A 16806-nucleotide genomic window follows, 5' to 3' on the forward strand; every position below is an offset into this window, starting at 1 on the left:
CTGGAAAATAAAAGCCACGGGGAAAAACAAACCCAGCTCCAGAAAAGTTTGTACGGGTGGCATAGAACAGTGCAGAGTGAATTTCAGGGTAGGCAAAAGCCAAGTGCCTTCTCCTCCAACCAATCAAAATGGCCCAGCCAGACTGGGGGGGGGGGGGGGGGGTCAAGCTTCATGTCTGGGGGAGTCCCTTGTACCCCTGTCCTCCCTTTGCACAGCGGTGGAAGCAGCCTCGGATGCTGGGCAGTGGGGGGGGGGGGGGGGGGGGGGGGAGTGGTGTCACAGAGGTGACATCAAGGAAGTAAACCGTTCCCGATCACTGATCCCTCCAGCCTGCCTGAAACTACAGGACAGGCCTTTCACTCTGGAGCCCAATTTGCAGCAGGACTACAGAATGATAAAAGCTGTTTGTGACGTCTCCCCAGAGAGGGAAAGGGGGGGCTGAAAGGGGCTCAATGAGCTCTTCCTGGCGATACCCCCTCGAGAGGTATCTGGGGGTCATTTCAAGGAGTTAGGGCTCCCATTATGAACAAACCCCACTGACTCCCATTACATGAAAAAAACCTTAACACAGACCCCTTTTACAAGTGGGTTTTCTGAGTAAAATTCCACGGTTCTGCTTTTGAAATACTCCTGCATTTGGAACAGGATTTAATCAATAATATGTGATAGAAATGTTTGTGTTTTGAATTAATTTGGGTTATAAGTATTCTTAGGGCAATTAAAAAAACTGACATGAAGCTGAAAACTTTTATTTAACGTTCAATTCAATTTGGAAAAGTATTTAAAAATATATACTTTACAGAGAAATGAGGAGTTTTAGCTCCTCTTCCAGGAGATGTGAAAAATATTTACACAAATTAATTTTTATGGGAGATTATTTAATTTAATGAAATAAAAGGGAGACCATGAGCCTGAAAGTTACAATCTTTTGACACCTAATGCTATTGCTGATGGGCAGTAGGGTTTCTTTATTTGCTTTAAGCTTTTAGCTGCCTGAACTGTAATAAGAACGCTCCCAACAGGTGACAACACCACACTAGGGGCTTGGTTTTCAAAATGATTTCCCTGCATAAACCCCTGTTTCATGACTGTAGTGGCATTTTGACAGTCGGGGCCCATTGCATGTGAGCGCATAAACCAGTTTGGTGGCTACTTTTGCACAACTGTTAAAGAGGTGGGAACAGGGAAACCATTTCTGTGCATTCTCCTATTCTCAAAAGTATGGTAGCGTAGCAACATAGTAGATGTCCGCAGAAAAAGACGCCAGTGGACCATCCACTCTGCCCAGCAAATGTAATTTCTTTCTTTCTTTTTTTTTTTTTTTTAAGGGTAATAACTGCCTCTCCATGCAGGTACCCCCATGCCTTCTGTTCAGGGCAGTCACTGCCGCTCCGTGCAGGTTACCCCCTTTTCTTCATCTCCATCCTTTAGCCACAAGGAATCCTCTGGGTTTCTCCCACACCCTTCTGAATTCCACGACCGTCCTCGTCTTGACTACTTCTCCCGGGAGGGCAATCCATGCACCCATCACCCTTTCTGTGAAGAAACACTTCCTGACGCAGTTTCATTTCATGACCCCTAGTTTCCGCCTCCATCATTAGGCCCTGCAGATCTGGAATTTTTCTTACCCAGGCTACGCAGGTTCGTGCTCATGGAGCCCCAGCTTTCCCGTCTTGGCTCGCTGCTTTTCTTGGCTTCCTTTTTGGCCCTGTGGCTCAGGAGTGGCCCATGGAGCTGATTGATTTCATTCATTTCTGCACCCCTTTCCTGCATTTGTCGGGGCACTGTAGAGGTGTGCGTGTAGGTCGGCACTGGTCCCGCGCACACCTGCAGATCTTTACAGCAGATTTATGCATGTCGGTCTGCTTTAAAAAGTCAGCCTAAGGCCTGTCAGGCCGATGCAGTATTGTGCGCTCAGGCTAGCACACAGGTTTATTTTATTTTTTTTTTATTTATAGATTTTTATATACCGATGTTCATCAAAGATATCACCTCGGTTTACAATATAACAGAAAAAACATACGCTTGGAAGTGTGTTACACAGAACGAGAGTTAGTAACTTCATAAAAATAGTTATGAATGGGGGAGAAGAATAATAAGGATTGAAATAGCAAGTGTTAATAAAATAACAGTAATATGATAATAACAGATCAATTATATACATTATGGTAAAAACAATGTAGTATAACATTAGGAACAGTAGAAAGGTTGATGCGTCTCCCTGATGCAATAAAGGGATCAGCGTGTCCAAAGCAGCTCGTTGCTAATAGCGCTCCTCAAATGTAAATGCCACGTTGATGAGGCTATTAGTAAGTACCCCCAATATGAAAAATAACCGCGCGCCCGCCACACACATTTTAACCCTCAAAACATTTAAGGCCAGCCCGGGAGCTGGCGTTGTCTTGAGGTGCCCCAAAACCTGCACTGAAAAGCAGAAAATACAGTGCCACTTAATATTGTCGCGATATTAAGTGGGAGGAACCACAGAAAGCAGCAAAAAAAAAAAAAAAAAGTCTCGACGGCGATCGGCTTAGAAAAATGGATGTTTAATTTACGAGCGTCCGTTTCCCTAACCCGCGCCCAGCCACGTCTCTGGGCGCCTGATGCCAAGCAGGTGCTAGGGACGCACAATTTATTCCTAGCGCGACCATTTTAGCACAGCGGCTCATTTGCCTATTGCATCGAGCACTGGAGAGGTGAATGTGCGCGTGGTAAAAAAAAACAAAACGGGACGGGCGCCCCAGTCTGGACGCACGGTTTTTACGCGCACTTTATTGCATCGGCCTGTGTGTGTGTGTTTTTTGTTCATGCAACCTTTAGCCGTATGCTGGCCGCTAAAAAATGACCCTCCTTGTGTATAAATACCATAAACAGTAAAATAAACCAAAGCAATGCAGCACGTTCCATCCTAAATATTTATTTATTTATTTATTTAACATTTTTCTATACCGACCTTCAAGGTTGAATACCATATCAGGTCGGTTTACATCGAACAGGGGTAGATCAGTGTAACATAACATAACAAAGGAACAACTTTTTATAATTAGTGAAGACAAAGCAGAAAAGTAAGAAAGTTACATAATAACAAGGACCATGAACTAGGAAGCTGAATTCAGCTGGAAAAAGAAAAACCTTAAGAAGGTATTAAAATACATAGTGAAAAAGACCGAGCATGGTCTAGAGCTAGGTTGCTTATTAGGGTAGGAGATTAGTAACTGATGAGAATATTGAAGGGGCGAAGTTCCGTATTCAATGCTGAGTAGTTGTAGTTGTCTAGTGAAAGTTTGAAGGATCAGGGAAGGCTTGTAAGAAGAGCCAAGTTTTGAGTTTTTTTTTAAATGTTGGTAGGCACGGTTCCATTCTGAGTTCTGCAGGGAGGTTGTTCCAGATGGCTGGACCCGCTGTGGAAAAAGCTCGGTCTCTGGTAGAGATGAGTCCGATCCTTAAATGAAATCATAAAAACTTCCCCCCATATGGCTTAGAGAGTAATTTTGTGCCAGCGGGCCTAGCAGCAAAGTTCACACAGATGTTACCGAGGGTTTTCAAGGCAAACTTGTGTGCAGAAGTTCGCTTCAAAACTCCTCCGGTAACTGGCTGAGCACATGCACAAAGTTACACCTGCTGCAAGCAGGCTGTTAACTCATGCACGTTGTTTTTTAAGTTAAAAAGATATTGTTTGCGCACGTCTCAACTTCGCTCCAGTTCCGCCTTGCGGAATGCCTATCTGCACTGCACGGCACGACGCTAAGTTCTGTGCATGCTCTGCACGCCGGGCCCCGATTGATTTTTTCAGAATACAACTCACACACACACACAAAAAAAGGGGAGTACGCGGGCAAGTCATTTTGAAAATCGAGCCCTTGGAGTACAATTTCCAGTCCTATAGCCTGTCCACTCTCTAATCGCCCGACCTAATTCTGACAGAAATAATTGATCGAAAAAATAGCCAAGGAGGAATATAAATCCACCTTAACCAAAACACTTCTTGAATAAGAATTTCGCTAATTTATAAAAAAGTTAAATAATCCTAATTTCTAAAAGTAGAGCATTTCAGATCGAAGGGCCAATATAACTGAAGGCTCTTTCTCTCATCCTATTAAGTCTTTCAGTTTGTAATGAAGCAATAGCTAAAAAGCAAAGATTAGAAAGAAAAAAATAAATAAATATGCTACCGATTTGTTGCTAAATTCTCACAGGACAGAAACCCTTGTTATGTTTGTTTTCAGTTCTTGTTGTTGGATGCATGCCCGTTACATAAAATATTTTATCAATGTGTGATTCTCTGTCTCCGTAGTTTGTAATGCATAGAAGAGTATAAGTGTTTGTGAAACGATTTATAATTCTACCTAGCTGTAAGCCATTTCTGTAAACTTTTATGCTCTGGCTTTTCCCCTCTGCCTCTGAGGGAACCAAGGGTTGAGTAGGTTTTCCCTAAAATTAATCTAAGCATACAGAACGGAGGAGGAGGGCGCACCCTCCCCAAAACCGTAGACCAAATTAGGAAATAACTGAACAGTAACATCACTAAGTAGAAGAAACCCGTCCCTGCTTACCTGGAGTCAGGGGAACCAGCAGGCTAGATCCCCCTCAGAGTAACTAATGGGGTGGCCCTGGAGGTGGAGTGTTGTGCTGATTTTCAAATCTAGGTGGCCAAATTTAGCCCCTAACTCCAAGCGGCCAAACGGCAGGCCTAAAAGCCTCCGAGATTTTTGGCTCGTTTCCGATGCACATTGTGCCCGGAATTTGCCTGAAAGTCGCCCCTTTTTATGGTAAAGTTTGGGTGTATGCTTTGTGTTGGATGAACTGAAAAATGATTTGCTAGGTAAGGCTGAAGTTCTTTCCAACTTTCACGCTCTCTTCTCTCTCTTCCTTCCCCCACCCTTTGGATCTTTGTGACACCCTTCTCCCATTCTGCAGCACCTCGCCCCCCCCAGGGGATCCTATGATGGGCGCCTTTCCAGGAGTTTGGATCTGTACCGTGGCTCTAGCCGAAAACAATTCCTCCTCCTTCTCTTTCTCCTCTTATTCGCTGCCCTTCTTTTCACTCTGCCCCACAGGCTCCCTGACGGTTTCCATCACAGACATGAGGGCTCCTCTCGTCGGAGGATCCGGGGGTGTATATGCCCTCTGCTCGGCTCATATGGCCAACGTTGTCATGGTAACCCGCTCTGTTCTGGCCTCTGTAGCTGGGTCAGTGAGGAATGTCGGGGCAGTGCAGGGTTGGAGAGCTGGAGGAGGAATTGGGATGGAGTGGGAGGGGAGATGAATGGTGGCATGAGAGATAGGTGTGCCTCACACCTGTCCTTAACTTAAAGGCAAGAGACTGAAAAATAGCTCAGCGCACAGGACCTTAACAGTGCAAGTCTCTGAAATGTAAGCATTTGCCTAGTTCTTGCCTTTATTTTTGGCTAAAATAGTTTTATTTGTTATGGAATTGGGGATGTAAAACATAAATTTGACAGACCCACCTCTATCAAGTCTTAGTCTCCTTGCTTACTTTCTAGGGACAATTTGCCATTTCTATATATGTAGGGAGCATTTTACTTCCCTGCACTGCTCATACATTGCCTCTGGGAACATTCTGCCTTCCTGCCCGACTCATGCATTGCCCCTGGGAATGTGTTGCCTTCCTGCTCTGCTAATGCATTACCTCTGGGAATGTTTTTGCCTTTCTTCCCTGCTAGTGCATTGCCCCCGGGAATGTTTTGCCTTCCTGCCCTGCTCATGCATTGTCTCTGGTGGTGGTTTACTTCCTGCCCTGCTCATGCATTGTCTCTGGTGGTGGTTTACTTCCTGCACTGCTCATGCATTGTCTCTGGTGGTGGTTTACTTCCTGCACTGCTTATGCATTGTCTCTGGTGGTGGTTTACTTCCTGCACTGCTCATGCATTGTCTCTGGTGGTGGTTTACTTCCTGCCCTGCTCATGCATTGTCTCTGGTGGTGGTTTACTTCCTGCCCTGATCATGCATTGACTGGGGTGGTGGTTTACTTCCTGCACTGCTCATGCATTGACTGGGGTGGTGGTTTACTTTCTGCCCTGATCATGCATTGACTGGGGTAGTGGTTTACTTCCTGCCCTGATCATGCATTGTCTCTGGTGGTGGTTTACTTCCTGCCCTGCTCATGCATTGTCTCTGGTAGTGGTTTACTTCCTGCACTGCCCATGCATTGCCTCTGGTGGTGGTTTACTTCCTGCCCTGCTCATGCATTGACTGTGATGGTTTACTTCCTGCACTGCCCATGCATTGTCTTTGGTGGTGGTTTACTTCCTGCCCTGCTCATGCATTGCCTCTGGTGGTGGTTTACTTCCTGCCCTGCTCATGCATTGACTGTGATGGTTTACTTCCTGCCCTGCTCATGCATTGCCTCTGGTGGTGGTTTACTTCCTGCACTGCTCATGCATTGACTGTGATGGTTTACTTCCTGCTCTACCCATGCATTGTCTCTGGTGGTGGTTTACTTCCTGCCCTGCCTTGGGGAACATTTTGCCTTCCTGCCATGTTCATACATGGTTTCTGGGCGTATTTTGCTTTCCTGCCCTACCCATGCATGGTCTCTGGTGGTGCTTTATTTCCTGCCCTGCTCATGCATTGTCTCTGGTAGTGATTTACTTCCTGCACTGCCCATGCATTGTCTTTGGTGGTGGTTTACTTCCTGCCCTGCTCATGCATTGCCTCTGGTAGTGGTTTACTTCCTGCACTGCTCATGCATTGACTGTGATGGTTTACTTCCTGCCCTGCTCATGCATTGTCTCTGGTATTGATTTACTTCCTGCACTGCCCATACATTGTCTTTGGTGATGGTTTACTTCCTGCCCTGCTCATGCATTGCCTCTGGTGGTGGTTTACTTCCTGCCCTGCTCATGCATTGCCTCTGGTGGTGGTTTACTTCCTGCACTGCTCATGCATTGACTGTGATGGTTTACTTCCTGCTCTACCCATGCATTGTCTCTGGTGGTGGTTTACTTCCTGCTCTGCCTATGTATTGCCTTGGGGGAACATTTTGCCTTCCTGCCATGTTCATACATGGTGTCTGGGCGTATTTTGCTTTCCTGCCCTTCTCATGCATTGTCTTGGGGAGGGGGAGGTTTATCTTACTGCTTTGTTCATATGTTACAACTGGAGTTTTCTGGTCATCCTGTTTATTGGGTTGCTATAGAAAGAATTTGCAGAGGATATCGGTGAATTAAAGTGCAGGAATTTATGGCATTTACTGAAAACTATCCCATCACAGCCACTGGGATAGAGGGACTCCCAACTAGCACTTTGCACCTGCTTGCTCAGGCATATATCCAGCTCTAAAAGTTGCTGTGTCTCTATGGCCAGGCCACTAAAGTAGATGAGCGAGATCTAACCCAAAAGAACATCCCTCTGCATTGAGTGAAGATCTGTGCCGTGTCAGAACCTACCCACCCACCCTATATTACAATGGGGATCACTTAAGCATCTGATAGCAGACAAAGCCTTAGAGTTGGTGGGAGCTAGGCAGTGAATAATGGAACAACATGCACTCCGACTGACCAAGAATACCTTACTTCATCAAAGTGCAGAATGGCCATTGGTTCCAGTTATTCTGAAAGACTTTCTCCCTCTCCTTTCTCGTAGAACTGGGCCGGGATGCGCTGTCCGTATAAGCTACTCCGAATGGTGCTGGCTCTGGTGTGCAGTGAGTAATATTTTCTACCTCATCTTCTGTGCTTTATGTTTTTTCACTTGCCACAAAATGCTCGTTTTATGTCGATTTATATTAAACTTTCTTTTTTAGTATCTACATGGCACCCAATACCAAACCACTATATAGTCATGCTTTTTATGAGGCAAATTGTAGGCCCCACCTCTCAGTTCAATCCTCCTCTAACACTACCGGACCTCTGTCTCTCTATGGGGTCATGACCGGGGAGGAGGTTATTCTAGGGGTTTTGACAGGGAACTCTTAGTCATTTCTGGTTTTGCCATAAAACCCCTAAGCAAGTACAATATATGACAGTCTGGCTCCTTCTGGAGATAATCACACATTTGCCGTTTTTTTTTAATAGAATTATGTTTATTAGATATTGTTTTTGTTTTGTGATTATTTGCTGTGACCATTTTGGGTGTACCTTGCCTTGTGCATTGAGTCGACGATTAGGTAAATAACAAAAGTTTAACATTAAATAAAAATACATAAATACAATATATGTATTTATTTATTTTCAACGTTTGTTATTCACCTAATCGTTGACTCAATGCACAAAATGGTCACAGCAAATAATAAAACAAGAACAGTATCTAATAAACACAATTCTATAAATAAAAAAACCAGCCACAAAAATGAATTGCAATCTGATAAAAAGCAAAAGAAAACCCATCACAAAACAGCATAAAATAGCACAGAAGACAGTGCTATACAATACATAAGATAATCCACAGTCCAAAACCCAGTCAAAAGCAATAATAAGAGGCTGAAATAACAAACTGCTTCCAAAATGAAAGCTACTGCTTGAAAGATCGAAGCTCACAAAGAAACTTATTCCAGGCAAAAGGTGCTAAGCAAGAAAAGAGGCGTCATGTCTGACCTTCTTAGACAAGGGGACCGGCAGCAGAAGGTCATCCTGTGACTGCAAAGGCCAGAACTGTTCCAGTGCTGTTTATGGCCTTAAAGACCAGACACGGGATCTTAATTTGGGCCCGACTCTGGATAGGGAGTCGGTGCAAATCCATGATGTCCCACGCTCACAAAGGCCACACCCACCAAAAGGCGGGCAGCAGATGCCTTTGCAGTTTCGGAGGAAGAGCCACGCTCAAGGCATGGCAGTAGCCCAGTCTACAAGTGACAGTGCCATGAATCAAACCTGCCAGATCTTTACTACCAAACTAAGGTGAAAATGCGCTGTTTGAAACCCTGACAATATTTGAGCTTCCGGCTACACTCCCCGTTTTGTTTGTTCTCTGTCTTGAGTGGAAGGGGACTGTCATTCATAGACAGGGCAAAGATTATTAGAGATCTGTGGATCTCTAATAATCTCTAAAGAAAACCAAGCCACAGAAGTTTCTTGCAGGAGGAATGAAACTGCTGCTTTTTAAAAATGTATCTTTAGTAAGTTTTCATACATAGCGGTATACCTTGCTAAGGAAACACCTGCAAACAGAAAAATAAATCACATAGCTCAAGAAATAATATATTAATACAGAAACCCGTTAATCAGTCATTCAGTATCCACGAAGGAGGCAGGAAAAAAAAAAAAAGAGACCATAGGAAAATATACAAATAAACTGTCCTGACTTGCACAGACTGAAAATACTGAAAATGCCCAGAACAGACCTAGTTGGTTACTGGAGAAGATATCAAAGGGCTTCTGGAATCCAAAAAGAGCTTTAATTGTGCAGGACAGAAAAAACAAAACAATCATTATTATACCTGATAGCAGATTTACAGGGGTATCTAAGAATATAGGAACAACCTAGGGCAAAGGCCTCGTGCCTTAAAGCAAAAAAGCCTTCCCTTCTTTCTTTTGCCACAAGAGCTAAATCAGGAAACCTCCACACAGCGAGACCAAACAACGAAGAATAATTCCTAAAATACTTTCTCATCCCTTTACTTAAATCTTGCTCAGAAACAGCCATCGCGCCTTAGGTGCTCGCTGCCATGGACATGCTGTTTGTCCATTGCGAGTCCCCTTTTAGCGCGCCAGCTCATTTGAATATTACATCGAGTGCCCAAGAGAGGAGATGTGCACGCGTTCCAAAAAACGCGCGACAGGTTGGATGCACATTTTTTGCGCACATGCTATTGCATCGCCCCCCCCCCCCCCCTTGTTTGAGAGCCAATGCTCTGAAAGACTCCCCTTGTCCACCAGTAATGCAAAACACATTGGGGTAGATTTTCAAAGGGTTGCGTGCGTAAGATACGCGCACAACCCCCGAAAACCTACCCCTGCCTCCCCCTGCGCGCGCCGAGCCTATCTTGCATGGGCTCAGCGGCGCGCGCAAGCTCCGGGATGCGTGTAAGTCCCGGGGCTTGAAAAAAATGGGCGTTCTGGGGTGGAGCCATGGCACCGGCCCAGGGGTGGGACCGAGGCCTCCGGAACAGCCACTAGGCCGGGGGATGGAGAGCCGGCGCGTGCAAGTTACGCTTGCCCAGAGGCAGGCATAACTTCTTCAATAAAGGTCGGGGGTTTTTTTAGTTAGGGCTGGGTTAGTTAGGGGAAGGTGGGGGGTGGAAGGAGCGGCCTTGGAGGGAATGGAGGCAGGCTGCTCAGCTCGGCGCTCGCAGGTTGCACAATTGTGCACCCCCCCCCTGGGCGCGCCGACCCTGGATTTTATAACATGCGCGCGCATGTTATAAAATCGGGCGTAGATTTGTTTGCGCCGGGTTGCGCGAACAAATCTACGCCTGCGCGCATGTTATAAAATCTGGCCCATTGCGTGCAGTCAGAAGGCTATGCTTTCTTATATGATCATGCCTACCCAGCAGAATTTAGACCTTTCCCTTTCCCCGGAGTCCTAAACTCTGTGGCAGAACCTTGATTAAAGGCAACAGTAAATGCACTCCATGGTGTCCATTAAAGGAGTCAGTCCTGGATTCCCTGAGAGGCAGGAGGTCAGAGATATCAAAATCCTAATCAGTACACTCGAGAGGGCTATGCATTTATACTGAATTTTAGAAACCACCTTCTCTCCCACAAAAATAAATATTATGCTTTTAAAATAAAGGAAGATTAACTTTTTTATATCTTCTTTACCGTTTGTTTAACATTTTATTGAAATGATGGCATATTCTCCTGCCTTCATGCTTTGCACATTGCCTGGGCATTGCTCGGTGTTTCACGATGTTCTCACACACATTGCACAGTCGGAGGATGCCGCATGATCAGTCACAATAGTTGTTTTGTTATTTAGCCGCTGTTTTATAAGCTGAACTAATACAGAACGGTTGCACAGCTGGTAACACTGCAGTATGGTTTTTTTTGAGCCATGTACCTCTCAGCTTACCATCTGGGCAAAGACAATCAAACTCTTAACCGTCTTGTTAACCTCCATGGGTCTGAATGGCACCCACTCTTCTGTATCAGAATTATCCCCTGTATAACCTTTAAAAGTCAATGGAATCAGAGTCATTCGTGGCTCCCCGGTTGGTGGGGCAAGCCACAGTGCAGCTGTGATGTCCTCGAAGTGCAAGAGGCTGTTCCTGCTAGCACTGGGCAGGCCCCCCCTGGAAAACGAATTGAATTACATGAAAGCCAGCAAAGAGGGTGGGTAGATACGGCACGCTTCTAAGGCTAACCGGTGTCCCAAGGTGCCAATGTTTGTATCTGATACGGAGGCTATTGGTAGCATCAGAAGCTTTTCTCTTTACAGAGGCATCTTCCACCCGATCGCATCTTTGGTTTTCTTTTACATGTATGTGCATTTGATAAATACATTTGTTTTTCCTTTTGGGGGGGGGGAACAGATTTCACTTATTACGAGATGCAAAATTAAAATGGGCTTTTAAAACCATTGGAGGTATAAGGAACCAAAACTATATTTGTAAGACCAAGGCATGGGTGTCCTGTAAAGCGTGCTCACGCTGAGGTTGTTCTTATGTCCCCCCCCCCCCCCACAGTGAGCTCCGAGGTGGGCCGGGCTGTCTGGCTGCGATTTTCTCCGCCTTTGCCTGCGTCGGGCCCCCAGCCCAGCTTCATGGCACACCTGGCAGGGGCGGTGGTGGGCATCAGCATGGGGCTGACCATCCTGCGCAGCTATGAAGAGAACCTGCACGACCAGTGCGGCTGGTGGGTGATGCTTCTCTCCTATGCCACCTTCCTTGCCTTCGCCATCTTCTGGAACGTCTTCGCCTATGAACTGCTGGGTGTCCAGATCCCACCCCCGCCGTAGTGCCGGGCTCCTACCCCGAAGAGGCTTGCATCCTTGGAAGTGCCAAAATGAAAGGAAAAAAAAAAAAAGCAGAGAGACCGCTCCACAGATGCTCAGTCCAAAACCTGAATGTGTGGGCAAAGTTTCATTTTCTACCGATGACTGCTGAGATCTGAGGTTGGCCTGGATATTTTTTTTTTATCCTCCTGCCTGAGAAGCAGAAAGACCAGAACATGTTTTCTGTGAAAAATGACAAAAAAACCAACAGCAAACTGAAAAAGAAAGCAGCCCTGTGTCTATGATTCTCATCCAAAGGATCGTACTTCTGTTACCTCATGGTGCCTGCGTGCACTGATAGCGTTTCTGGGACAGCTTGAGGAAATACAAGTCTTCTCCTGCTGTCTCTCCATCCATCTTTCATTCTCTACCTCTCCCTTGCTCCTATTCAACCTCTCCTATCTCACTTCTGCCTTTATTCAAGCCTTTCCTTTGGCCTTGTGACTTCCTGGTCCTTCCTCTCTGTACAGGGAGGAAGCAGAGTCTGAGGTTCTGCAGGAGAGCAATGTTGATGTTTCTTCTCTGACTCGCTGTCCCTCCTGCTCCATCGTTTCATTCTTCACTTTCTCTCTCCATCTCTCCTGCTTTGTGTCCTTTGCTGCTTTGTAATTTTTCTGTCTCTCTCTCTCTCTCTCTTTCCCTGTTCTACTCTGTATTTGTTACTCTCATCTTTGTTGCTCATTCAGATTCAGGAAACTTTATTGGCATGAAAATGTGTATATGTGTTTGCCAAAATAATACATAAGTGGTTAAAATAAAAGGAAAAAATACGTAATAGTGATAATAAAATAAAATGATAAGAGTACAGAAAGGACAACACCAAGGACAGTTCCTGGGTTCTGCTGCTCCTCAGCATTGTCCCTGTCAGATTACATTTTGGGCCTGGTGTCGGGATACCACGTCCTGTATTTGCTGCTATAGCTGCTGTATCTCCTGTTTCCCCCAGGATTAGAGTTTTTCCTGTTCATTCTTTGATTTTCTCTATCAGTTTTGGGAAATGTGCATCTCTGATATCTTTGTATTTTGCACAGTGCAAGGAAATGTATTTCTGTTTCTCCAGTGTTCCACTGTATGGAGAGTTTGAATTTTTGGGGTTTCCAGTTCAGCTTTTGTTTGATACTCACTTATTCTGCATTTGATGAGTCTGTCTGCATTCTATGTGTATGTGACCGAGGTGAGGTGTTCTGCTGGTATGTAAGATCAACGCAATCCAGTTTGTTCTGTTTTCCAAATTGCACTTGCAAATAGGAAGTGTATTAGTTTTCTAAGGCACATTACAATGTTTACAGTGTTGCCTTGCAAGGGTAGGGTTGCTGCAGTTTGAGTGTTGGAAGTTAGGTTTGTTATATAAGTGCTGGGTGAGTTTTTTTTGAAGGGTTTTGTGCTGTATCACAGAGTGCCTGGTAGTGGAAGGAGTTGGTGTCATTGAATATTTATTTTTGTATGGGGATTAGTAAGCATCCTAATTCTGCTCTGCACCCATTATTGAGGGGGTTTCTGTGGACATGGAGTGCCTGTTTGCAGCACGGCAGCTGCCGGGTTTCTGTTCCATTCTGCATCCTGAGTTAGTGACAGACACTACACCTCACTCAGAGATGACTGGTTGAATGATTTTAGTTGCAGTTTTACTGGTGGATTGTAACTAGGCAGGGGTTCCTTTATTGCAGATAGAGCCCTTAGAGCTTTTTCTAGTGTCTTTATAGCCAATTTAAAACTCCCAGATGCACTTAGTGTCAGGCCAAGGTTTGCATAATCTATGTTATGCTCTACTTCTTAGTTTAGACAACATTTAAATTTGTGTTCAGTTATTTAACATTTTTTTAAAAATTATAATTTGTCTTTTCCAGATTCACCTTCCAGTTCTGTATCTTTTACTCCCTTCTTGTCTAGCTCTCTTGCTTTACATCTGTAACACTTTCATTTATTTCTAGGCTGCTCTGTATCTATTACTCCATGTCTCTCTCTCTCTCTTTCTGATGCTCCTTCTTCTCTGCATCTTTTTGATCCCGTCTCTTACAGGTGTGCTATCCCTTTACACCCTCCCCTCTGCCTTACGCATGTACCAATGTCAGCCTCTGCATTAGCTGGACAGGCTGTCAGAATCTACGGATACCATGTCCCAGTCCTCCAGCATCTCTCTTAAAGCAAAAGTACTAGCAAAACCACTTGTTTTGAGAATTCAGTTGGCAGCTTAAATTAACAAATCCATTACAGATCTCGATTTATTCAGATTTCTTTTTTTTTTTTATAGCCTTGCAGTTTCCTCCTGCTCAGCTTGAACCAGCCTTAGCTGAGCTATGGCACCCATAAGCCTTCATTTGTAACTACAAAAAGGGATTTACCCCTCCCCCACCTAGCACGGCTATTTCAGTGATGCTCCTTAGCCAGGGGGGCTACAGATCATGATTCCTCTCGGAAGCTGGCATGCCTGCAGTGGGTTTTGCCGATAGGTGGGGTTAAAGCAATGACTGAGACTCCCTACCAGGGGCTGCGAAGGCTGCCATCACAACACTCTCAGCCCTGGCTGGTTTGGAGAGCGGAAGCCGGGGCCCAGGAATTGAAGCTGGGCCTGTGTGGCAGGGTGCAGCACTGCCATGGAGGCAGCCCAGATTTCTTTTCTTCCTTGAGGAAATATTAGTGTGTTTCAAAAATCTTCTTTCCCCAGACACAGCAATGCTACTGCTAAAGCTGTAAAGCAGGAATCCAGCAGGGACAACTGAGCCCACTCAGGGAAGAAAATTATTAAAACCTGGGGTGTGGCCATAATAGAAGGCTTACGCCTTTATTGCAAAAAAGTGTTTAAATGTTTGAGAGACAAAATATATTCGACCAAAATAGAGACTGAAGGAGGAAGGAATAGAAAAGGAAGGTCATAGGTGGAGGACTCTCGCTGGTAGCACTGCTTTAAGGACACTAAGGGTTCATGCTTCACAAAGCCATGATGGGGGTTTTCAGGGAAAAAAATATATAGGGAAGGGCGGTTACAGGGGCTTCATGGCTGCAGCTGCATTTGGAAACCATGGGGAACAAGCGAGAGGCAAAATCAGCTTTTCTCTCTGCCTGGGCCAGAACAGGCTGGTTGCAGTTGAAGGGTTCTGGTTATCCCCAGGACAGGACCAGTGAGGGGCTGCTGGAAGGGGACAGACTTGAAGCTCTGTTAGCTCAGCTCAGAAAAGTTGCGGGTTGGGGAACTGGACGGGACTCCCCTCGGCTTTTCTTACATGTAAAATGCTAAAAGGGTCCCCAACTGAATTGAGTTTCTACATTTCCCCCAAAAGAATAATTGAGAAACCCTTTTTTTCTTTCATTTTTATGCTTAAAAAGTGGTGTTAGCCCCTGGATCACAGCTCCCGTGGCCAGAGCTTACTCTTCTAGGCTACCTGTGTCCCTGCTGCGTGTGCACAGGACGCACAGGTGCATGGCTGTAGGGACAAAACCAACCACTTCCCTTTGGCAATGATGCTCTGGCCAACGCTCTGCAGCGTGCCCTGCTGGGCAGGATCTTACTTTTAGCGTTGTGGGGGTAACATAGCATTCACAGGCAATGCCTTGCTGGATCCGAAGTCCACGGGCGAGGGCTCCCGCTCGCAGGCAGCAGACCGCCTCCGGTGTCCTGCCATATCGAAGGAGGATCCCGCCACCTTCAGCTGCTTGAAAAGTGCGCTGCATCTCCTGGCAGGATGGGCTTTCCTATACAGTTTTTTTTTTTTTTCCACGGAAAATAACACACTTTTTAAAAAGACAAATTATTAATAAATATCCTTATGGCAAGACAAAAAGCAGTTTGGTTTTTATTTCGGAGAGCAGTAATCCTAAACCTGAATGCTGACTGGTTTAAAGGTAAATTGGTGGGAATTCGCAGCTGGCAGTATTCAAAGCTTTCACTAGTACGCAGAAAACAGATTACACACCGATTTTTATTTTTTCTTTGCCTAAAAAAATTCTGAAAAAAAGCACAAAGAGGAAGAAATAGCTTTGTAAGGTCACTGCACTCCAGCCTCCCTCAGTACTGATATTCTGCCAGGTCACTGGCCTGGAACCGAACTGCTTCTGGTCTCCCCTCATTGTGGTCAGAGTGGAAGGGGGAGGCTGCTGCTGGCATTTTAAATCACTTTCCTGCTTTTCTTAGGGAAACCTGAACTCCGACTGCAAATATACAAAAAGACAAACCCCGGACCGGCTAAGCCTGCCTCCCTGACCTAGCGCCATCTGCTGACTGCCCCCTGCCTGCAGTGAGCAACTGTGCTTGCCAGATTCATGCAGCTTTTTACTATTCAGACATGAAAAGGGCTTGAACTTGCACAATCCTTTTCGTGCCTATTAGCATGTGGGCCAGTAGGCGTGCACATAGTTTTCTGTTGTAATTATCACAGGTGGAAACTCACCCAGTTAGGAAACACTGCAAAACCTCTCCAGGAATTCACAGCTTCTGGTGGGGGTCAGAGAAGTGGCTGCACTGCTGCTCCTCCCATGACCAGCTGGCTCTCTTGCTCTCAGCAAAGGGACAGAGTGACCACTCCCCCCCCCTCAAAACAAATTCACCCCCATCAATGCATTTCAAGGGGTTTGACCTGTGCCTCAAACCCAACATACATGTTCCAAAATCTCCCTCAAAAATTGCTTCATAAAATTGGTCACCCTGGCTTCTCTTGGTAAGATCTGACACGTTATGTGAGTTGCTGTGATCATAGATCAAATGCATGGGTACCTCCGGTGACAAGGGAAAACAGCAAGTGCCCCTTCCTTGGGGGATGACCTGAAAAACCCTGCTCTCCTTTTCCAAGAAGGCAACCGACAGTGAGGTGGTGTTTCCAGGTTGGCTGCTGTTGTTCACCAAGGTCACCTTGAATAGTAGACTATGTCGCCTTGCCTCAACTCTTTTAAGATGATCAATAAGGGGATTCAGCCAGCCGA

At 45.5% G+C, this 16806-nt stretch overlaps 1 protein-coding gene across 2 annotated transcripts in view; it reads left to right on the forward strand.

The window, feature by feature from the left end:
• The window catches only part of RHBDL1 (rhomboid like 1), a 49243-nt gene extending 37278 nt beyond the window's left edge, over positions 1-11965 (forward strand). For both annotated transcript variants that reach the window (XM_029576665.1, XM_029576666.1), the window contains exons 6-8: positions 5058-5158; positions 7606-7666; positions 11585-11965. In XM_029576665.1, coding sequence (XP_029432525.1) covers positions 5058-5158; positions 7606-7666; positions 11585-11856 — 434 coding nt within the window. In that variant the 3' untranslated portion in view covers positions 11857-11965. The remainder of the gene's footprint in view (positions 1-5057; positions 5159-7605; positions 7667-11584) is intronic.
• Positions 11966-16806: the final 4841 nt, after the last annotated feature.

Source organism: Rhinatrema bivittatum, chromosome 14, assembly GCF_901001135.1.
Source record: "Rhinatrema bivittatum chromosome 14, aRhiBiv1.1, whole genome shotgun sequence".
Taxonomy (NCBI): domain Eukaryota; kingdom Metazoa; phylum Chordata; class Amphibia; order Gymnophiona; family Rhinatrematidae; genus Rhinatrema; species Rhinatrema bivittatum.